At 44.4% G+C, this 23,426-nt stretch overlaps 2 protein-coding genes across 3 annotated transcripts; one reads left to right on the forward strand and one right to left on the reverse strand.

The window, feature by feature from the left end:
* Window positions 1–465: 465 nt before the first annotated feature.
* pex19 (peroxisomal biogenesis factor 19) lies at window positions 466–5,526 on the reverse strand. Of its 2 annotated transcripts, XM_080487350.1 has the most exons (9): window positions 5,344–5,429; window positions 4,523–4,605; window positions 3,453–3,615; window positions 3,256–3,341; window positions 2,990–3,163; window positions 2,735–2,905; window positions 2,174–2,218; window positions 1,915–2,005; window positions 468–775 (listed from the first exon to the last, which is right to left on the reverse strand). In XM_080487350.1, the coding sequence occupies exons 1-8, from the start codon at window positions 5,405–5,407 to the stop codon at window positions 1,919–1,921; spliced, it is 873 nt and encodes a 290-aa protein (XP_080343476.1). In that variant the 5' UTR covers window positions 5,408–5,429; the 3' UTR covers window positions 468–775; window positions 1,915–1,918. The 2 variants fall into 2 exon arrangements, with proteins under 2 accessions (XP_080343475.1, XP_080343476.1); XM_080487349.1 differs by having other exon boundaries at window positions 466–2,005; window positions 5,344–5,526.
* A 7,332-nt stretch (window positions 5,527–12,858) lies between these two features.
* Window positions 12,859–19,656, forward strand: myadmb (myeloid associated differentiation marker b). The gene is made up of 2 exons (XM_080488654.1): window positions 12,859–13,084; window positions 17,058–19,656. The coding sequence occupies exon 2, from the start codon at window positions 17,175–17,177 to the stop codon at window positions 18,054–18,056; it is 882 nt and encodes a 293-aa protein (XP_080344780.1). The 5' UTR covers window positions 12,859–13,084; window positions 17,058–17,174; the 3' UTR covers window positions 18,057–19,656.
* The last annotated feature ends 3,770 nt before the right edge of the window (window positions 19,657–23,426 follow it).

The raw sequence follows: 23,426 nt of genomic DNA on the forward strand, positions 1-23,426 counted from the left end.
TACGAAAAGACAGTTGAAATTCTCAGTCATGTGTTAAGACAACTTCTAAAGTTTTGTCACCATATATAATACTATATCAAACTGTATCTAATAAGCATCGATTCATGCTCAGGAGATTCATTATTTTTTAGTAAATTGTCCATTTTAGCTTTGTTTGGATGTCTTCATGTCTTTACCAAAAAGCGCCAAATAAAAGCATTTGGTAGAGCATGTTATGGAAAAATTATTTGACACTTTTAAGTCTTAAGTAACTTCTTAGACATTAGAACATGTAAAAAAAAAATTGCTTACCTTTGAAAAATAAAGGCAAACAGAGGTCTTATGTCAGGAGAGATTTTGGTCTTGCTACAATAGAAGTTGAAAAATTGTTTCTCTTTCTTGTTTTGTCACCACTTGGTACGGACACTAACGTCGTTCTAATCAGTTTTAAAAAGGTAAGGCTAATAACACAGCAAGACAAAATATCTGCATTACGTCATTGTTTTATTTCATATATTTACAAATCCAACAAGATAACGGCAAAAAAACAAAAAAAAAAAAACAGGTTGCAATTTGTTTTGAAGGTGCAATGGCCTCGAGGTGAAAAAGGTCGCACTTTCACGCCAACATAGCACCTGTAGAGCAGCCTCCCCTCAGCTGGGTTCGATGTATTTATCATTTCTTCTCAGTGCACGGCTGACTGAATCCTTTCAGTCGCCTCTGTAGTGCTTGATGGGCTGGTGTTCACGTCATTTCTAGTCGTCTCTCTGCAGTTGCTCCGGTAAGCCATTGTCCACTGCCAATAGCAGTCAATGCAAAATACCCACTGGTGTAAACAAACCTTTCAAACACGGCCAAAAAAGTGCAAACATCAGGCTGTTGATGTTTTCGATTCTATCTGCCCGTCACCTTTTCTAGAAAGAGTACGATGTACTTCCAATGGTTACATGTTTGTCCAATCAGACGGGAAACACTTTGAACTAGAATGTGTGTGTGTTTGTCTTTCCCAGCAGGGACTTTGTTCGGGGGGGGGGGGGGGGGGGGGCACAGGGAATCACACTGGAAGCACTTTGCACAGTAACTCTACACTATAATGATCACTGCAACCACAGCAAAGGTGTCCAGCAATCATTTCAGTCATTTCAATGAGTTCAAATCAATACGTGGGGCTTGGGGAGTAACACGCAGGGAATGGGTTTTTGTTTAATTGAATTAGTTACGGGAGGTCCTGGAATCTTTTCACAAGGACGTTATCCTTCTGCAGTCTCTGCAGATCTTTAAAAAAATAGACAAAAACACTCATCTCTTTCTCATATTTTGAGTTAATAATTAATTCGTTCAGTTCTGTACCATTTATGGAGTTTAGTTTATGGAGAAAAAACCGCAACAAAGAACCAAGACTGATAATCCAAATTCTTAATATTATATAACAGTATCCTGCTTAAACAAAGGCTAAAATATAAAATTTCAGAGAAAACTCAGACAATAATTTAAGTAATCTTTCAAAAGGCACTGTTTACCAGTGAATTTACAATGAGGCTAAATAGTATGCATTAACAAGAAGGAGCCTGGCAGTGGCTGTGTCTCACTATGGAAAGGCTGTTAAATAAAACTGAAGAAACTGTCGCAACCGCAGTCAAACTGATGTACGGATATTAAAATGTTGTTCTTTGTGCGTTCAGTGATTACACAGAGGAGGGAGTGTGTTTTTGTGACCGGCTGTTTTTTTGGTTTTCCGTGCCTCCTCCCGCTCTGTTGTTATTGTTGTTTCTGTTTGCACACACCTCGTCTTTAGGGGAAAGCAGTGTTGGCCATGAGGTCGGACTCCTGCCTGACTTTTCCACTCCCTCTCTGCAGCTGACACACACAAACACACACACACACACACCGAGTGGCCCTCTGGCTCCGGGCTTTTCGATGGACCGTGCCAATCACCTCATCACATGATGGAGCACTGCTCTCCTGCGTTGGCCCCAGGGACTCCTGGGAGATTGAGGGACTCCATGTCAAAGTTGAAGCCAGGAGGCTGCAGGGTTAAACACAAACGGAAACCAAGTTAAGTCACACTCCTATAAACACACTAAAAATAAAGATTCAGAACTATTTAGCGAGTGATTTTTGAGCAGCATTGCAACGTGACACGATAATTATTGTGAATGCTTGGTACACAAAAACATGTGCTATTGCCACTCACTGCATCTCCTGCCAGCTCTTTAGGTGGCTGTCCGAGGTCTTGTAGCTGTAGGTGAAAAAGTTATGATCCATCAGCTGTGTCATTCTTTCCACATCATAGCGTACTGGCTATATTGCCGTACACTCCATCCATCACCATGTTCTTTACAATCATGCATTCTAGGCATGTTTAACTTGAATAAGGTTACTCTACAATTTATGTCAGTCACATAAATGTTTCATCAAGTTTCAGATTTCCATACGCATATCATCAACTTTCATGTTTCTAATCGTCTCCACATGGCTCGCTTGTCCTGTACTGAATAAGTACTTCTAATGCTCTGGAAAGCAAAACAAGTTGGAATTGTAAAAGAAAAGTTGTAAATAAATTCTGATTTGTTTTAAACACACAGTCGACGACTGGCTTTGAGTTGGAGTTGGAGGGTGTGGGTCTCCTTCTGGGCCGATAACAAATCCCCCAATTGTTTTTACAGACATGAGGTTTTTGGGCCGAGGTTACAATTAGGTAAGCATAAGGCACATCGCTTTGATAGTTAAAATAAAGAGTGGTTTGCGACATTACCTTCTGCATCAGCTCCATGATGCTCTCGAATGTGTTTTCTTTGTCCGAAGCCTCCTCTTCCTCCTTCTCAAAGAGCCGGCAGATCTCTCCCATGATTTTGGACTGCTGCTCAAAGCGCTGGTAGTCCTCCGAACTAAGAGTTGGCTTGTTGGCTTCCAGCCACTCTGGGTACTATTAAGAACAAGCGGTAGTTACAATAAATACCCAAAAGAGGAAATGGAAAGCATTATTACCACTCGCTGACGAAAAGCTGACCTTGGTTGTGATTTCTTTTAGAGATGGATAAAGCACTTCCTTCGAGAGGAGATTGTGCATGATGGACTGCATGATGGGCAGGATGTTTCCATCCTCACCACCAGCTTCCCCACCTTCATCCAAACCCAGTCCCTCCAGTGCCTTGACAAGGTCATCTCCCGCTAGCCCCGTGGACTGTAAAGCAAACAACGCAAACTCCTTCAAAACTGCTGCCTTTCTCCTCCACAACAGTTTTGATTTAATGTCCAGATTCTTTCTCCGCTCACCTGAAGGTTATCTGCATTTTTGGCCAGGCCACGGAGGGTGTCCTTAAGACAGGAGGTGAACTCTTGTTGTGAGGCGGTATCCGTGCCTGATTACACGACGCAAGTAACAGCGAGGGAGCGATATTAAAACAGGGTAGGACGAATACATGAAAAGCAAAATAAAATCGAAAAAGTCTTAAATGAAGTGAACTTCTTACCAACTTTGCCTGCAGCCTCCGACAGTTTTTGAAAGTGCTGTAGTAATTCTGGCTCCTCTTGAGCGAGCTCTGTCATGGCTTTCTCCCACTCGTCCTTGGCTTGGGCAGCCATGTCACCCTCGAACAAAGTCTCAAACAGCTTGCAGTCCTCGAGCAGGGGGGGCTACAGGCAGGAAGACAAAGGATGTTGGTAATGTCCTGGAATTACGCGAGATGGGCGAATTTAAAAAAAAAAATGCCCGATCACACATGGTTTCTTAAACCACCAAACAATAATACATTCAATAAGAACCAAGTTTGATGAATCAAATTCAATCATGATTATGTTAACTGACCAACACGAAATGCTGGAAATCCTCACAGACGAAATGTAGAATCACACAAAAAAAAAAAAAAAATGAAAAAAACAATTCAGCCAGCTTGATCAATTTATACCAATCCTGTTGTTGTGAAAAGGATTTAGTAAGCAAACTTCTCTTAACCAAATTTATGTGGCCTCTGTAAATAATACTAAACAGCAAATGCATTTCCTATTTTTACCTTATAGTGGCGACACTATTGTGTGGCATGCAGACAAATGATGCAACCAGCAGTGCAGCGATAACTGTTCAGTTGTTCATAATGCAGTGTTATAAGAGAGACATCAGTTAACAAGCTCCTTCTGGAGGCGAATGAGTTTTACTATTTTCAAAAAACAGATTTAAAACAACAAAAATTGGATAAAAATATTAGGATCCAAAATAATGTAATCAAGGACAGGCGGCCTAAGGACACTTTAATCAAAGATTTAAAACGTTGCAAGGTTATCTCAATGCTTCATAGCAGCTCTTTATCCAGGCTACAGCATATACATTCAAAATTTAGGAAGCACTAAGATGACATAGGACGGAGTGAAAACCAGTCTGCTGTTTTAAATCACAGTTTGTGCGACTGTCAAAGGACTCAGTAGAAAAACAAAGGGATGAGGCAAAGGTTAGTCAATTCTGAAACCTAATGAACAGCCAATACAATCGAGTGGAGAGAAAAGAGACAGTCGAAGAAACAAAAAGATAAAGCAAGAACGAGCAAACCTTCTCTGCTCCGCCGTTGGCCGAGGAGGAAGCTGCTGCAGGTTCAGGAGCTGGAGGGGCCTTGTCAAAGTCATCCAAGGCACCTTAAAAACAATTAAAATTAAAAAAAAAAAAAAAGGAACAAAATTAAAAACCAGTCTTTGGATGTTGGTATGAAACATACACCTTTTTTACCAACATGATGCTATTAGCAGTGTGTATTCTCATCACTGGTAAGCTTACACCTGTAGATCTGCTCTTCATCATGGGGGAAGCCTCTGGAACAGCTCAGCTGATGTGTTCAATTCTTTACCAGATAAACCCTCTCTAAACCAGTAGAGTGATGAAATACCCCCGGATTACTTTAACGTCTTTGAAATCAGACATTTTGCAAAAACAACATATTTTTCCATTTATGTCCTGAATACATAACCTGGATCATCAGGATAGGAATACTGTTTTTTATACCACCTGTTATGTTACTGTAAATGTGATCTTTGGTAAAGGTTTTACTCACATCTGGCAATAAACGTCCTTGTGGATTATGGAGAAATTGCTAATGCAAAGTTTTCTTGTAATACACACTCGGCGCATAAGACCTGGATTACGTCACATAAGCAATTTTTAGCAATCTCTGTTAAACAATTTGGAATAACTCAGCTTTATTTGCACGCCCATTGCAGATAGCTACGTGTGTTTAAATCAAGGCTACTCCGGTGGAGCCTAAGCGAGGGGACGCACCGGGAGAAAGAAGGAGCTCAGGACCGCAGCGTCGCTGCTTTAACACGGGAAATAACAGCAGACACAAAATACAGCCGCGAAAACCGGGTGTCAACACTTACTGTCCAACAGTTCGTCCAATTCTGCATCGTGTCCGCTGGACGACTCTCCTGCACCCGACGCCATGATGTTCTCTCAACAACAACCTGCCAGGCCAGCGCGCGGCTCAAGAAAATGACGTGGGGCTACAACGTCATCGTTTGATTTGAAGTCTGGCGCCATCTAGTGCTACACACCGGGAAGGGCTAGAATAGAATAGAATAGAATAGAATAGAATAGAATAGAATAGAATAGAATAGAATAGAATAGAATAGAATAGAATAGATTAGAAGTAAAAAAATCGGTAAGACAGAATACAATTTAAATAAGTTATATCAAACAATATTATATGTAAGGCTAAGCGGTGACTGGTACATGAAAAGAGAATAACATTAACAGAAAAACACAAGAAACACTACACGAGGAGTTACAGAGTCTTATTGCAACAGGAAGGAAGGCTTTTCGGTGACAATAATAATTAGATTATTAGATAGGTAAAAAAAAAACAGTTTTAGAATAGTGTAGCGAACTTTACTTTTTATTAATTGAAATTGCCAGAAAACAACAGATTACAAGAGATGTGTACATTTTTAATGTCGTGATCGAAAAACTGTTATGAGTCAATGGCTCTTAGACTTTATAGTCATTTTGTTAGTTGTTTGTTGTATGTTTTTTATTGTTATGGTAAACTGATTGTGGGACATAAAGAGGCAGATAAGTTCACAATTCATTCTGCTCCATTTCATCAAAAAACTTTTGTTTCGTATTATATTGAATAAGGTGGTGGTTTTTTTTGTCTTTTGCCAATAAATGAAATAAAAAATATACTAAACTAAACTAAAGATCAATATGAGAATTCATGCGAGCAGGACTATTGCTTAAGTAATGGCATATTAAAATGAAAAAAAAAGAAGCTATGCACCACCTCCTGTACTTGTGATGTTGTAATCCTCTGAATTTAGGAGTAACCCCCAGAAGTGTTGCATGAAGCCTCCCTTGAAGCACACTGCTGCTTTCACGAGTTGACCTTAAAAAAACTGCTCCCAGTCATAAATGTTACGGGGGTGAACAGGGGAGCGCTCTCTCTGTCACAATGCTGCATCGACACATCTTAATGGTTTCGATGTGAGCGGTTTTAACAAGTTAAAGAGATCTTAAGAAGACGAGCAGGAGCTCGCAGGAAGCTCTGTTTCGACACTTCTTTTTTAAACACGTCCGGAAACGCCGCTTTAAACTTTCAGTAAACATATGTGGTTGCTATGGAATAGTGCTGCTGTTGCTTAGCAACGCACACAAATAAGTTCAGCTGCAGGGATCCAGAGAGTAACCTTCAAAATATTTAGCATTACGTGACCCTTGTCTGTAGTAACGCTGATGGATATGACTAGATAATGACATCATTTCCTCAGTGCAGTAAAATTGTTTTTTTTTTCTCCTCCAATACTAATGTAACGCTTAGTGTTTAATCCAGAGTTGAACTAACGCAAGGGTTTTGTTTCATCAGTTTTGACGAACGTAAATATTTCTTCCTCTCAGTTCATAATTAGGATATGATCAGAATGTTCAATTATCAATCTTTTGAGTGATATGTCAGTAGCAAAAGAAAGAAAAAGAGAATTGTAGTTTTTCTTTAACATAATCAAACTATGGCCAAAGGTTGTTTGATGACATTGAATGGATATCACGAACCTGAGGATCATTAATGTTTTCAAGTACTATTGATTGATTGTGATTTTAAAAAATTACTAAATGTGCCAATAAGATGAAAAACAAACAGGATAAATTGAACCAGAGGAGTCCATCAAAAAATTGATCTGGCTTACATGTCACGTTTCGCAGTGTATACTGCTGTGTTTGTTTTTGTGTGTGTGTGTGGGCGTGTGTGCGTAGGTGGAGCGGACGGCGTAGGAGGCTCACCTGAAAGAGATGATTGAGGCCACTATATAGGAACCGGGTTTCCAGGCTCTCATCGCCAGATCGTCTCGTTTACCCCCGCGGTACTTTGACTCGGCCCCTCGAGCCTTATTGTAAAGCCAATTGTTTATCGTATACTACGGTATTTTGAGTAATCTGTGTAACTCCCCTCCTGTGCAGTCCCGGTGTGCGCCGCGCTGTCCAGCTCGGGAGATCGCTGTCCGGTGACGTCAACCTCCGCCTTCACGCCACTCTCCGAGGATTGTCCGCCCGCTGGAGAGATCGCCTAAATAAACTCTTTTCTTAAACTCAGCTTCCTCGTCCTGTCGGCGCCTGAATCCTCCTTACACCTTACATGACAGAACGATCTGGCCAAGATGGATTCAGCCGACCCGGAAGTCCTCCAGCGCGCCATATCCTCCCACGGCAATCTCTTGTCCCAACATCAGACGTTCCTCCGGGAGATTGGGACAACGTTAAATGAACTGACCGCCAAGATGTCACTCCTCACCAGCCGCCTGGACGGGCTCGCCGTCGGTCAGCAACATCCCGGTGACGCGGCTGCGGCTGTGGCTCCTCCCCCCGGGACAATACCGCCGACCGCCACCAGGGAGCCGCATATGCCCACCCCGGAACGTTATTCTGGGGAACTGGGAGGTTGTGGCCGTTTCCTCCTCCAGTGTGAACTAGTGTTCAAGCAGCAGCCGGCTACTTACTCCACCGATGACTCTCGTGTTGCTTATTTAATTGGATTATTGTCTGGTAAAGCGGCAAAATGGGTGACGGCATTGTGGGAACGGGCATCACCCATATGTAGATCAAGCACTCGGTTGATGGAGGAGATGAGGCAGGTCTTCGATCATCCTCTCCAGGGCAAGGAAGCAGCTCGACGTCTGATGTCTCTCTCCCAGCAATCACGGTCGGTTGCTGAATATGCTGTTGATTTTCGGATCTACGCAGCGGAGAGTGGCTGGAATGATCCATCGCTCCAAGGAGTGTTCCTTCAGGGGCTCTCCGACGAGGTTCATGATGAAGTGGCAGCCCGGGACGACACGACCAATTTGGAGGAGCTCATCTCCTTGGCGGTCCGGATAGATAATCGACTCCGGTACCGTCGCAAGAACCAGAGGAGCCGTCAGCCCCCTCTTCGTCCTGGAACCCTGGTGGCCACCCCTGGTAACTCTATTCTCTCCCATCCAGCTCTTCCGGCCCCAGAGGGTCCCGGGGAACCGATGCAGCTCGGGAGAGCCCGCCTGTCCCCCGCAGAGAGGAAGCGCAGGTTCGATGCCCGTCTCTGTCTGTACTGTGGGGAGGTGGGACACCAACGAGCCACCTGTCCCCATCAGCCAAAAGCCTAGGCTCATCAGGATTGGAGGTGGTCCTGATGAGCCATAACCCCAGCCCTCAGCCTTCGGCTCCCTCACGCCTCCAACTCCAAGCCTCCCTTGTTGGTGACAAGGGCAGTTTCCCCCTGCAGGCCTTGGTAGATTCTGGGGCGGATGACAATTTTTTGGATCGGGAGTTTGCGGTCAAGGCTGGCCTCACCTTGGAGCCTCTTTCAAACCCCTGGACCGTGAGTGCCCTGGACGGCAGGAGGTTGGCTAACCTCACTCATCGCACCGTCCCTCTCCGTCTTCTGGTCTCTGGGAACCACAGTGAGGAGATTAGGTTCCTGGTCCTGTCATCGCCCCACGTTCCGTTGATCCTGGGTCTCCCCTGGCTGAAGAGACATAACCCCCACATTAACTGGAACCTGAACACCATTTCTAGTTGGGGTACTTTTTGCCATACCCACTGCCTCCAATCAGCTCCAGGGCGCCCCCTGACACCCCCCTCCACAGACCAGGAGGAGATCGACCTGGGTTCCGTCCCTCCTGAATATCACCATCTGAGAGAGGTGTTCAGTAAACAGCAGGCTACCTCCCTTCCCCCCCACCGACCATATGACTGTGCCATTGAGCTTCTTCCAGGGGCGCCTCTTCCCTCTAGCCGTTTGTATAATGTGTCCCGTCCAGAGAGAGAAGCCATGGAGAAGTACATTCACGAGTCCCTCGCCGCGGGTCTGATCCGCCCCTCATCTTCACCCTTGGGAGCCGGGTTCTTTTTTGTGGCTAAAAAGGACGGTACATTACGGCCATGCATTGACTTCCGAGGTCTCAACAACATCACGGTGAAGAACAAGTACCCCCTGCCGCTCATGGACTCCGCCTTTCAGCCGCTCCATGGCGCCACAGTGTTCTCCAAGCTGGACCTCCGGAACGCTTATCACCTCATTCGGGTCCGTGAAGGTGATGAGTGGAAGACGGCGTTTAAGACTCCCCTCGGACACTTCGAGTACTTAGTGATGCCGTTTGGACTCACAAACGCACCCGCAGTGTTCCAGCATTTAGTCAACGACGTGTTGAGGGACATGCTGAACAGGTTCATTTTTGTTTATCTGGATGACATCTTGATCTTCTCTCACAACCAGGAGGAGCATGTTCTACACGTTCAAGCAGTTCTACAGCGGCTTCTGGAGAACCGGCTGTTCGTGAAAGCAGAGAAGTGTGTCTTCCATGCGACCTCTGTGAGTTTCTTGGGTTACATCATTGAACGGGGACAGGTGAAGGCGGACCCGGACAAGGTCCAAGCGGTGGTGGACTGGCCCAGACCGATGACCCGTAAGCAGTTGCAGCGGTTCCTGGGGTTCGCTAACTTTTACCGGAGGTTCATCAGAGACTACAGCAAGGTCGCAACCCCCCTCACTCGACTCACATCCACCTCAACCTCTTTTCTGTGGACACCGGCGGCCGAACAGGCGTTCAGCACGCTTAAGCAACTGTTTACCCAGGCTCCGGTGCTGTGCCATCCCGACCCCCTAAGACAGTTTATTGTGGAGGTCGACGCCTCGGACTCTGGCGTGGGAGCAATATTATCCCAGCGTGCCGAGGATTCTAGAGTGCACCCCTGCGCCTTCTTTTCAAGACGCCTCACTCCTGCTGAACAAAATTATGACGTTGGTAACCGAGAGTTGTTGGCGGTGGTGCTGGCGTTGGAGGAGTGGAGGCACTGGTTGGAGGGTGCTTCCCAACCTTTCGTGGTCTGGACGGACCATAAGAATCTCTCTTACCTTCAGACCGCGAAAAGGCTAAACTCTCGGCAGGCGCGCTGGGCGTTGTTTCTGGGACGGTTTAACTTTACTCTCACTTACAGGCCAGGGTCCAGAAACACAAAGCCTGACGCCTTGTCCCGGCAGACCACCGTCGAGAAGACTGAAGTGGAGCCAGAGAACATCCTCCCCTCCACCTGCATGGTCGCGTCCTCTTCCTGGGACATCGAGAGTCAGGTCAGACGTGCTCAACTCACCCAGCCCGACCCGGGTAACGGTCCGACTAACTCTCTCTTTGTCCCTGAGCCTATGAGGTCCAAGGTTCTTCAGTGGGGGCACTCTTCCCGGTTAACCTGCCATCCCGGTTTCCAACGAACACTTTCCTTCCTGAGACAACGTTTCTGGTGGCCCTCCATGTCTCAGGACACCCAAACCTTTGTGGCTGCCTGTGCCGTCTGTGCCCGAAGCAAGGCATCTCACCAACCTCCTGCGGGGCTGCTCCGCCCATTACCCATCCCTAGTCGACCCTGGTCCCATATTGCCGTGGACTTTGTTACTGGTCTCCCCCCGTCCGACGGGAACACGGTAATAATGACTATTGTTGACCGCTTCTCCAAGTCTGTGCACTTTGTCCCTCTCCCGAAATTGCCCTCAGCGATGGAGACAGCGGATCGGATGGTCAGGGATGTGTACCGACTGCACGGGATCCCCCTCGATGTGGTGTCTGACCGTGGCCCGCAGTTCACGTCTCAGGTATGGAAGGCTTTCTGTAAGGCTCTTGGAACATCTCCCAGCCTCTCCTCAGGGTACCACCCTCAAACCAATGGTCAGACGGAGAGGACCAACCAGGACCTGGAGACTGCACTGCGGTGCATGACGGCTCGACTTCCATCGTCCTGGAGCTCCCAGTTGCCTTGGGTGGAGTACGCCCACAATTCCCTCACCTGCTCAGCCACTGGTATGTCCCCGTTTATGGTGGCCCTGGGTTACCAACCCCCCCTGTTCCCCACCCAGGAGGAGGATGTTGCTGTGCCCTCAGTGCAGGCCCACCTTAGACGCTGCCGACGGGTTTGGAGGGAGGCTAGGGCCGCCCTGGTCCGATCATCGGCCCGAAACAAAAGACTGGCTGACCGTCGGAGGGCTCCTGCCCCCTCATATCGCCCTGGACAGAAGGTATGGCTCTCCTCCCGTGACCTCCCACTCCAGGTGGAGTCTCGCAAGCTGGCGCCTCGATTCATCGGGCCGTTTGAGATTGAGGAGATCATCAATCCGGCGGTGGTGAGGCTGAAGTTGCCAGCATCCCTAAAGATTCATCCCTCATTCCACGTCTCCCTGGTGAAACCGGTTCACTCTAGCCCTCTTAGCCCCACCACAGAGCCCCCGCCACCCCCCCTGCTCATCGATAACCATCCTGCCTTCACAGTTAACAAGATCTTGGACGTTCGTCGCCGGGGTCGGGGATTCCAGTTCCTGGTGGATTGGGAGGGTTATGGGCCTGAAGAGCGGTCGTGGGTGCCGAGGGGCCACATTCTGGATAGGAGTCTGTTGGTCGACTTCTACCGGGAGCATCCGGAGAAGCCTGGTAGGACGCCAGGAGGCGTCCGTTGAGGGGGGGGTCATGTCACGTTTCGCAGTGTATACTGCTGTGTTTGTTTTTGTGTGTGTGTGTGGGCGTGTGTGCGTAGGTGGAGCGGACGGCGTAGGAGGCTCACCTGAAAGAGATGATTGAGGCCACTATATAGGAACCGGGTTTCCAGGCTCTCATCGCCAGATCGTCTCGTTTACCCCCGCGGTACTTTGACTCGGCCCCTCGAGCCTTATTGTAAAGCCAATTGTTTATCGTATACTACGGTATTTTGAGTAATCTGTGTAACTCCCCTCCTGTGCAGTCCCGGTGTGCGCCGCGCTGTCCAGCTCGGGAGATCGCTGTCCGGTGACGTCAACCTCCGCCTTCACGCCACTCTCCGAGGATTGTCCGCCCGCTGGAGAGATCGCCTAAATAAACTCTTTTCTTAAACTCAGCTTCCTCGTCCTGTCGGCGCCTGAATCCTCCTTACACCTTACATGACATTACAGACATGAAATAGCAATACATTTTGCCATGTGCTGTGCTATTTTTTCCATGCAAACTATTGATCCATATTTACTGAATGCTTTTGGAAGCTCCCTTTTTTTTCTATTTTTATACACATGCGTCCCTTTTGGTTTTTCAATTGCTTTTGCGCATAGGAAACAACCATGGGCGAGGTGCTTTCGAAACCAAGGTCTCCTCTCTTTTTGAGGCTTGCTTGTCTTTTCTAGATCAAGTTTCAAGGACATCTGTAAAAACAGGAAAGAAAGAAAGAAATAATTCTTATTCTTAAGTCCAATTCAAGCAATGCACCAGTAGTTGTGTATACTTGAGTATATATTGTCAGTACTCTTTCATTGCATTCATTCAATCAGTTCCTCATGATACAACCAGCCAATAAAAGCAGCGTAAACTAACCAACAAGTGTAAAATAGAGAACAAGCCTCTGCTGCACTACTGGGTGTGGGCTGCGTGGTGGAGGAAGAGACCGAGGAGAAGGGGGGAGAATGGGAAGAAGGAGGAGTCCATACAGATGTGAATAACGGTGAAGACATTTGACGCCTAATTTGGTTTTCTGGGCGGGGAGCTGCTCCTAGTAAGTCCCATCAGAAAGCTGAGGTGGTGCAATCTGCGACTTTCTGCCCCTGGATGTTGTGCAGCACAGAGACCAGAGAGAATCACTATCAAATAGGTAAGAAAAAAAATGTGTTACAGTGGGAGAGGGAGAGGATTTTTTCCAAGTGTTTTGTAAGAACAGTTTGGTAGCGGAAAGCCTCTCCTTTTAAAAACTAGTTGCATTGGATTCACTTACGTGTGAAAAAAAGTGTGTTATCTTTTGCTTATGAGAGAGATTTGTTTTTCTTTTTTTACTTTTTCTGATGTTTGTTGTGACATCATTAGGTACTGACCGACTGTGGAGGCAAAAATTGAACATTGATTTGTTTTATGATTCCATCAAAAATGTCCCCTCTTGTAGTTTTTATTTATTGTTTCTCCTTTTTATCCCGCTACTTTCCCAAAGTCCATTCTGCATTCAACTTTGATATGTCATAGATTTACGTGTTTCTGGGTTAGTATACATTTAAGTTGTAAGTAACGTGTGTGTGTGTGTGTGTGTGTGTGTGTGTGTGTGTGTGTGTGTGTGTGTGTGTGTGTGTGTGTGTGTGTGTGTGTGTGTGTGTGTGTGTGTGTGTGTGTGTGTGTGTGTGTGTGTGTGTGTGTGTGTGTGTGTGTGTGTGTGTGTGTGTGTGTGTGTGTGTGTGTGTGTGTGTGTGTGTGTGTGTGTGTGTGTGAGAGAGAGAGAGCGCGAGAGAGCAGGGTGTGGCAGACGGCACACCCACTTCCACTGTCAATGAATGAACCTAAACCATACAGCATTTACACACACACACCACACACACACACACACACACACACACACACACACACACACACACACACACACACACACACACACACTGCTTGGTGGCTGTTTTGGGTTTTCATTTGAGTAAAAAAAAAAAAAAATGGGGAGGAGGTGTCCAGGTTTCCCTCCTTGTGGAGTGGGTGTGGTGGAACAGTCTGACTCTGAAAAGAACATCTTGCTTGTGATACATGTTGTTTCAGGCTTTTAACTGGGGAAAATACAGCCTGTTTTAGCTTTTTTATCTTTGAAAAATGTCAAACCAAGTAAAACAAAGTTGTTGTTTTTTTTTGCCTCAGTCCTTGAAAGCACAATGCTTGAACTCTAGTAGACAAGCATTAAGACATGGTTTGCCAACAGACCTCATCTTGTGCTTCGACCCATGCCTCCTCCATAAGTGAATTATGGGTGAAATTGAGTAAGTGATTCTGTATCATGACAACAAAACAAGCAGCGCACATGACCTCTCTGCCAGAGACAAACACTTATTTCCTGAGCATCTCAGCCTTATCGTCTGTGTGTATAGAAACAAAACTGACTGTGCAGAGGACCATGACGCTGTTGCATCTTGTTTCCTGTCCTCATATGCGAACCTATTTTCAGCACCTCCTTCAAGTGGGGAAGCGCCCCTGTTAGTTTGCGCCTGTCGTGTTTTCCATGCTCTGCTGTGAAAATAAGTTTTCCACACTATTTTTTTTATTTTTCTCTGAAACTTTTTCTTCCCCCATGTGGCATTTCCCTCTCTTATTTCTTTCCTGACTTGATTCCACGACCAGCAAAGCTTTCGGCTGCAGCAGTGGGGGATTGATTTTTCCATTACGACCCTCCATATACGTTTATTTTTGAGTGGTTTGCATTGAACATAATTGGTAGCTTGGGTTTAAAGCCAGAGAGGGAGTATTGAACGAGGAGAGAGAAAGAGGACAACTGATGGAAAAGTGAGGGAGTAGCCACCAAATGAGACAATCAGGAGGAAAGAAAGGAAGGAAACAAGAAAGAGGGAAAGAACCTGGCAACTATGACAAAGTTCCCAGTTGTTCAGCAGCAGCTAGACTGCAGCTCATCTGGAACACATCAGCAAGTTGGAAAATCTTACCAGAAATGAGGGAGGAGGTGGGGAGAGTGTGAGGAGTGGTGAAGCAGACAGGCCTGCTGGTGACTCACCCTTTTGCTATTCCACTCCATCACTGTGTTTAAACTATGTGTCCTTCTGTGGCCGAGGCATAGGGGTTCCCCCATGTTCCTCCCTCCTTTCACTCCTCTCCCTCCTGGTTTCAAGGGAGAAATCCTGAAGCATTATCAAGCGTCTCTCTTTCCTTTTGTTTCTTCCTTTTTTGTCTTCTTTACGTTCCTACGTCTCCTCGAGTGTGGCTTTTTGCCTCGCGAGCCCTGACTGTTTCATAGGTGTTTAATGGAACTAATCTAAACAGGCCTGTCCTACTTGTTTATGGCTGGCTGTCGGTGTAAACTGGGAATGAGGAGTGCTGCGCTTGTGAAGCCAAATGGGGAATGGGTGTTGGGGAGGAGTGGGGGAGAGAGCCGCGAGTGTGGTCAGAGTGTTTCTGTCGTGTTCCTCCTGTGGCCTACAATCTCCAGTGGAGTTTTGTGGGTTTCATGATTTGAAAGTGAAGCAAGAAACAAAAGCTTTTTTAAATAGTAGACATGGTTTAGAGTTTTGTGCCACAAATAAATAAATAAATAAATAAACAAGAGCTACTGGTGTAAAACAAACCAGCCTGTACTTCTTAATGGTAACCATTATGCAACAACATTCAGTAAGAACTTCTAACGGGAAAGGAAGAGGATATCGGCTATACTTCACTCATGACACTGCATCATTAGAACACAGTTTAGCGTAGTTACGCAACAGGTTTCAGTTTGAGTGATTTAATATGACTGAAACCATTTCACACCTGAATGCACTTTTGTAGGAACACGCTCACGTGTTGCTGCAAACTTACACCCTGTCGCCATCTTATATGGTTTTGAGTTTGAATGTACGAAGTCCTGGCGGACCAAGGAAAATGTGAAAATGAAATGTTACTATTGTAAGTGACTTGCAGGTCTTTATAGTGCTGCGTTCATATTCGTGATTCACTTTTAACAATAGTAGTCAATAGGCAAATAAATCATGAGGCAAAACCAATTTCAGGAAATCTTTAAAATATATCTATAATCACTGAGGGGCCGGTAATAATCATGCTCTATTAAAAAGTTGAATTCAGTGGCAGTTAAACTTGCTCAACTTAAAAGACTTAAAGAATGTTGTTGCAATGCCCTTTCCTGGTCTGAGTTTGAACTGAGTTTGGTTATTATGAGCTAAATTTACTACAGTGTAATTGACAGCACTGAGCCGCTCTGGCAACTTCATGACTCTTCGGAATTTCTACAAGTCCTAACACAGAGTTTGCAGAGGAACTTTCGATGTTAAGCAAGATATGCAAAGTTTTAATTCAAATCTCGTCATTTCGAAATCCCTCCCAATTAAAAGCAAAATAAATATGAATAACGTTGAACTTTGGGGACGAAACGACATTTCAACAATGCGAACGAAAGGCGTGCAGTGAGTCTATCTCCATTCCTACAACACTGACGGCTATTGTGTTATCTTCTATATGTGTGTCAACCAACATTCTCAAAAACATCAGACGACACAGACAAAACATTTTAGTTTCTGTTTTGTCGAACAAAGTTGTGAATCTCCCGTGGGCTGCCTGCCGGAAAAGGAGATGATCAAATGAGGAGGGCCAAGTTTAGAGTCGTGATGACGGACACATTGTGCGGGTCACTAAAGGTCACGACGCTCCACCCATTAGTGAGGACATGACCATGGAGGAATGTCAGAACAAAACATGCTGCACTCAGACTCAGGATGCCTTTAAAACAGCAAGTCAGAGTTTAGAGACATGGCAGAAACTACAAGAACATAAAAAAAAAAGAAAAAGCTGACTGGTCTCCAGATGACTTGACCAGATGTAAATGTGGTGCATTTAGTGGGACCGCATTGCAGTTTTTATTTGTGGTTTCCAACTGTGTTTCCCTGATTTGACTTGTTGTTTCAACCATTCATAAAAACACAATAACACTATTGTGTATCCCAGAAAATGCCATGTAGGCGGACAGAGCTAATGTGGACAGCATCGCAAGCTGTTACCCTCAAATGACTGTCTTACTTCTTACTTCATCTTGGATTCATAAAACACAACATAAAACCCCAAAGTACTGCTTACTAACTCTTTCCATTGTCTTTTTCTTCTTACAGTTTTCTCTGCCTGAGTGGCTGATGATAGCAGTCTAAGGAAGTGACTCCCAGGAAGAAGAGGCTCATCTTTCACAGGAATCTTTCCAGTTTCTCTGATTACTCATCACACATCTCATCATGGCTATCGTCCTCCACTCCAGCCCTCTGCTATGGACACGGTTAGCAGCCCTAGTCTTCACCTGTGTGGCCTTTTCCGTGGCCGCACATGGCGCCAGGCTGTACCACGGTACCAAGGACTGGTGCATCTTCTGCTGGGCCTTCGGCTTTGCTGGCACCCTGCTGGTCCTCCTGGTGGAGCTTTTTGGGCTGCAGACCAGAGCCCCCGTGTCCTGGAAGAACTTCCCCATCACATTCGCCTGCTTCGCTGCACTCTTCTGCTTATCCGCCTCCATCATCTTCCCTCTGTACTACCTCAAGGGCTCCTCAGGACCAAACGAGACCCGCGACTACCGCATCGTGTCCACCGTCTTCTCCTGCCTGGCCACCATTGCCTACATGAGCGAGGTGAGCATCAGCAAGGCGCGTCCCGGCGAGGTTGCCGGCTACATGGCCACAGCCCCTGGCCTCCTGAAAGTCTGCGAGACCTTTGTGGCTTGCGTCATCTTTGTTTTCGTCAGTGACCCCGTGGTGTACGACCGCCACGACGCCCTCAAGTACTGCATGTCCGTCTACTGCATCTGCTTCATCCTGTCGGCGGCCATCATCATGCTCTGCATAGGCGAGTGCACCGGCTGTCTCCCCTTTCCTTTCGCCCGTTTCCTGTCAGGCTATGCTCTGCTGGCCGTGGTCCTCTATCTTTCAGCAACCATCATCTGGCCAATTTTCAACTTTGACCCCAAGCATGGCGGAAATAAAAATAGGCCCTACAACTGCAGCAGTGGAATGGGACTGTGCGTTTGGGATAAGCTCATGGCGGTGGCTGTGCTCACCGCTGTCAACTTCATCCTGTACCTGGCTGACATGATCTACTCCACTCGCCTGGTCTTTGTCAGTGCTTGAAGGAGGACAGAGTGCCAGCAGTATGCTCCAGATGAAATTAAATTTGTTCAGTTTATGAAAGGCTGTAAAACTGCTGTCAAATATACTGCTGCAGGCAATTGCTTGTGTACTCATCGGCACTCTAATTTGTTTTAATGGTGTCCACACAGTCAAGAACTGATGGTGCATCGTGGTGGGAACACACCTAAAAATTTTTTAAATGATTTGGTTCTTTTGCTATAGGACTGAACAGCTGGAGAACAAAACAAGAGCAAAAAGTAATTGTGTAATGGTTAGCCAGGAATGTGACAGGCAAGAGAATATATTAGAGGCAGTGAAAGAGGCTTTTCAAAGAGACAGATATGTTCCACGGGTCAGAAACTCAAACCTTGTGCTCTTTTTGGCCCCAAACTAAGAAAGCTGGCCTCTGCCAAATTTAATTTTGTGTGAAGTATACTGCATGACTGAGACTCTAACAGACAGATAAAAAGAAAAAGATGAGAGGGAGGTTGAGTTCAATGACTATGTTCACAAGTACAATATTCCCTCATATTTCTGGGGGTTTTCTGTTAATGCGTTTAGTGTTCAGCGCCCAAAATATAGTCCGATCTTGAAGAAAAACCTGAATCGTAAATGTTTGAACATGGTGGTATAGGACACTTCTTAAAACCTGTTTTAATGACGGGACCATTCCCATTATAATAAAAGATTACTTTACATACACAGATTGTCTGTTCTCTGGATATGAGCAAGCTTATCATGAATAGACTTGAACTCGTACCCCAATTACTGTGTGCATGTAAGCATAGTCTGTGATGAAAATATAAGATGAAGCAAAGCAAATGGTGTCTATTAATGTATTTTTCTGTAGTTTAATTCGCATAATATTAGTCAATGTGCTGCCTTAGGTCTGTTCCTAAATTTGGTGCAAATAATTTAGTAGGTAAGTGCATAACTTGCCAAGAAAAAATAAACAAATATGAAGGGCATGGAGTCAAGGTTACTGGTAGAGTAAATATTCCGATGTTCAATGATTGATATTCTATGATTTCAAAGGTTTTTCATGTTAATTATAATTTTTTTTGTTATGTGTCCCAAACCACAGAGAGCAGCTAAAAATGTTTCTAGATCTAGAAGTGACTCCGGTGTCAAGACTTGAAGTATCTCTAAAATAGTTTACGTGACGTTAAAATGAAAGCGACTGCTAGGCTGGCTTTTGCTACACTTATCTTATAGGCCTATGTGTATCTATAAGCTACAATCAATGGCGAGTATATATATGTGGACAGAGCATATGCAGTATTGCAGATTATAAAAAAAGACAATCATAATGTTAGAGTGCACTTGTTTGTATTTCCATCGTATCTTTAGAGTTGTCATCCGAACACTCGCCACTAAATGCATTTATTGTTGATTTGGTCAATTGGTTATATACAGCTGCAAAAGTACTGAAAGAAAAACAATCCAAAGACCAAAACACACATCCCCTCCTATGGACAATGTTGACATGATGGTTTTCAACTTTTTTTTTATACTCTACTGTGTTACAGTTGTGCAAATCATATCAGTGTTATAAAGAAATATAATCCAGTGTTTCAATAAAAATACATGGTCAAAATGATCTGTGTGTATTTGTGTTATTGCAATGATCTGTTTCAGTTGACCTCTTTCTTTGACCTCTCCTTCAGATGTGGCTGTTTTCACTAACTAGCAACCCATGAACAATGGAAGGGAACTCCATCTTGCTCTCGTTTCCCTCTCTTTCAATGATCTGTTTCAGTTGAGGAACTAATATGGCCGACTTTCAAGGTTGAATGGACTTTACTTATACAGTGCATTTCACTGCCGAAGCAGTCTCAGATGAACGAAACGCAGGCAACACAATATGTTCCATTTACTTTATACGCATCAAACACTTATAATAAACCAAACATGAAAATAATCAGTTTTCTCTTGCTGTTTTTTTTTTTTTTGTAATTAAGTAATTGTAAAGTGGTGGCAGGATTCAGACTTGGGTGTGAAACTGTGTGTTTTGTTTGTTTGACATCATCCCCAAGATTTGCTGTGGTTGTTTACAGCTGAAAGGTATGCACGGAGCAGCCTGCCTACTCCGCAGAAGTAACCTGATTAATTCTTGTTTTTCCCACTCCCATAGAGAGAACAAAGACATAGTTATTACAGACACAATAGCCTGATACAATCTCAACTGAAAGAGGTCTCAGAGACACGTCTTTCTCCAATGCAGCATCATGTTTTAAGTCTCAGAGAGGATGTGTTGTTCACTCACAGCCAAGAGTCAAGCATGAGACTTGGGAATGACATTGCTATTTTCCTAACTGACAACATACGATCGACTGAATAGTCTTACTGATATTCTGGGCATTTGAAAAGGCAGACATATTTACACCATGTTGAAATGAAAAAGCAGTTCACTTTGTAAACAGAAGGTCTGCAGGACAGCCATGAACATCAGTGTGTTATAGAGTGCTGTATACTGCACTGCCACTACTTTTGGCAATGAAGCACATTACTGATTACTAGTGGGAGATCAGTAATGTATTTGCAATAGCTGAAGCTACTGTGAGTTTGTTGCTTTTGTATACAAAACCATTGGAGAGCTGCTGTCTCTCTGCATTGCTCATGAAGGCGACTGTTCGCTGGTCCACAGAGCCAAACATGTACAGTATTTGCAAACCCTACATAAACATGAGCTCACCTATATAAGATCACTCTACTGCTATCTACATGTTAACAGTTCATGTCAGCTGTTTTGTTTTGTCTTCTTCTTAACATCATTGATTTATCGATCAGTTTCTTTTTAGAACAGCTGAAAACGATATTCCCTTTTTAGGAGCCTGCGCAGTGGGGGGAAAAAACAGACTTTAATAATGACTGGTTAACAGGCTAAAATACAGGGGCACCACCATTTCACTTTTAACTAACTTCATCTGAACTCAATGTGTCGATGTAGTAAAGCTGATCCACACAGTGCTCACAGCCCAGCTGATATATTGCAAACAACAATATGGACACTACTGAAATACCCTAAATAAGAAAAAAAATGTATACTATTGCTTTTGTTTTGGCAAGTAGGAAAGTGGCCAACAAGAAATTTCTATTTGACCCACACTGGTTCCCATTGCAGTATGCTTCCAAAACCCTAAACACTTCCATTTTAAATGACTTACCTGATACATATTCACTGCTGTGTGCACATCTCCTCCAAGCTATTTAGTATTTTGTACTCTCTACTTTGACATTTCATCATATTAATGTTGAAGTCCTAAAAGTTTTATTTTAGTATATTGTGTATTGTGTTTTTCTTGCTGGTGTGCAGTTTTCTTAATTATCCCTCTGAGATAAGGTTGTTCTACTGAAACAGCTTGGTGCTTCCTGCTTGGCCTCAGCTTGATTTCAAACCTCTTCTCTTTCCAAGCCAACCGGGTTTCGATGGCAAACAGCTGCGTGAGCTCTGTGTCAGTGTGTGAAAGAAAATTCGACAATTCTGTTGGGTTGTTATCCAGCGTGCTCGTTTCATTTCCCCACATGTTTGACCTCACGCTGACCACCAACATGTCATTTGATGCTACTGGCGCACATTCTTAAGTTTTCCATGCTTTTTAAAGGGGGCCTTGCTGCTTACAGGCATTTCTACACACCGAGATCTGTGTATCTGCCATGGTGTCTCCTACAAAGTCTGTGAAACAGCGAATTGTGGTTTTGTCAGCAGTTCTATCTGTTTTGTCATGGCCTCGGACAGTGATACCAGTCAATTAGTTCTCTTTGCAGTTTTCTTATGAGCATAATAATTACAGAATGGTATAAAATTCCCCATCTTAGTCTTGGAAAAAAACAACAACAAAAAAACAACAACAAAGAAATATATTTATTTTGTAAAGCCCCCAAATACAATTAGAGTGTTACGCCAAATCACAGGAAAAGCCCTGTTTCTTCTCTGTTACATGAAAACAGCCAATTTGCTGTGCATCATCTCTGCAGCTGGGTGACAATTCGGGTAATTTTCCAACATAATAAAGGATGGGTAAGTTTAATAAAGGCTGCCTCTGTTTATAAACTGCTTTTTTTCCCAGCAGTCTAATGGGATTTGTCTGAGATCTCCATTACACAATAATGAAGTTCCCTGTCCACTAATGCAGCATCAGGAGGCTGTTAGTGAATCTAAAGCATCCCTTCTTTCAGCTTTCAGCTGCTTTCCAGCCGAGCAGATACTGTTGTTTTGGTCTCATTGTTCTCTGAGCATTTGAGATATTTTTAATGCCAAAATTATGAGAGTGAAGGAAACATTTATAATGTTCAGAGTTCATACGTTTCCTCAAAGCTGGATGTGATGCACACAACACTCAAGGTGTCCACAAACTAGTGATCAAATTTTTTTATTTGTACGGAATTACATCAAAAAGTGTATTTTAACTGGCAGACAAAATCTTGTTTCAACTACTTAATTCTGTATGTTGTATCTGACCAATCGTCTGTTTGCTTAGTGTACACGGTGTCAGGAAATTTAATGAAAAGGTGAAATTATTGACTAAGATCCAAACCTACTGATTCTTATCCCCTTTTTTCCCATAAATATTGATTGTTTAGATGGACAGTCAGGACACTCCCAAATGTTTACATGTAAAAACAAAAAAACAGGTACAACAAATGGCTCCAAAGAATAAGCAATCTGTGTGTGTGTGTGTGTGTGTGTGTGTGTGTGTGTGTGTGTGTGTGTGTGTGTGTGTGTGTGTGTGTGTGTGTGTGTGTGTGTGTGTGTGTGTGGCATTTCAATTAAAATATCCTCCTCTGAGGAACTATTCAGCGCAGACAATGTTAAACAGTGATGCCTTGCCTGCGACCTACAAAGCCATGGTGGCGATAATGATGGAAACAGATGCGCCCTAATTTTCCGCAAGGCTGCATTTTGAGTCATTTTCTTGTTCAGCCCTAATTTGGTAGAGAGTGAAGTGAAGCCACATCATCATGGGCTGCAATAAATGTTTTTACAGGCATCGACCCCACCCTGGAGAATGAATATGACTTTTGTGACGCTTTAGCGACTATTTCCTCAACCTCCCTGTCTGCCTTGTGAGTGTTTGTGCTAGTTTAAGATCATGCTGGAGCAAACACCCATCTGTCATTCTTCTATGTTGTTGTTTTAGGATCACAACTATCCCCAGCTGGCTACTGGAGAAGGCAGGACACACCCTGGACAGGTTATCAATCCTCTACTGAGCCAACACAGAAAGACACACAACCACACACTTACATTAACACCTCGAGGTAATCTGTGATCAGAAATCAACCTCATTTGCTTGTTTTTGGTCTGTGTGCAAACTCTGTAACGAAAGGCCCAAAAGCCTGGACTTGAACCAAGGATAAGTGAGTACG

This window comes from Lipophrys pholis (assembly GCF_963383615.2).
Source record: "Lipophrys pholis genome assembly, chromosome: 1".
Taxonomy (NCBI): domain Eukaryota; kingdom Metazoa; phylum Chordata; class Actinopteri; order Blenniiformes; family Blenniidae; genus Lipophrys; species Lipophrys pholis.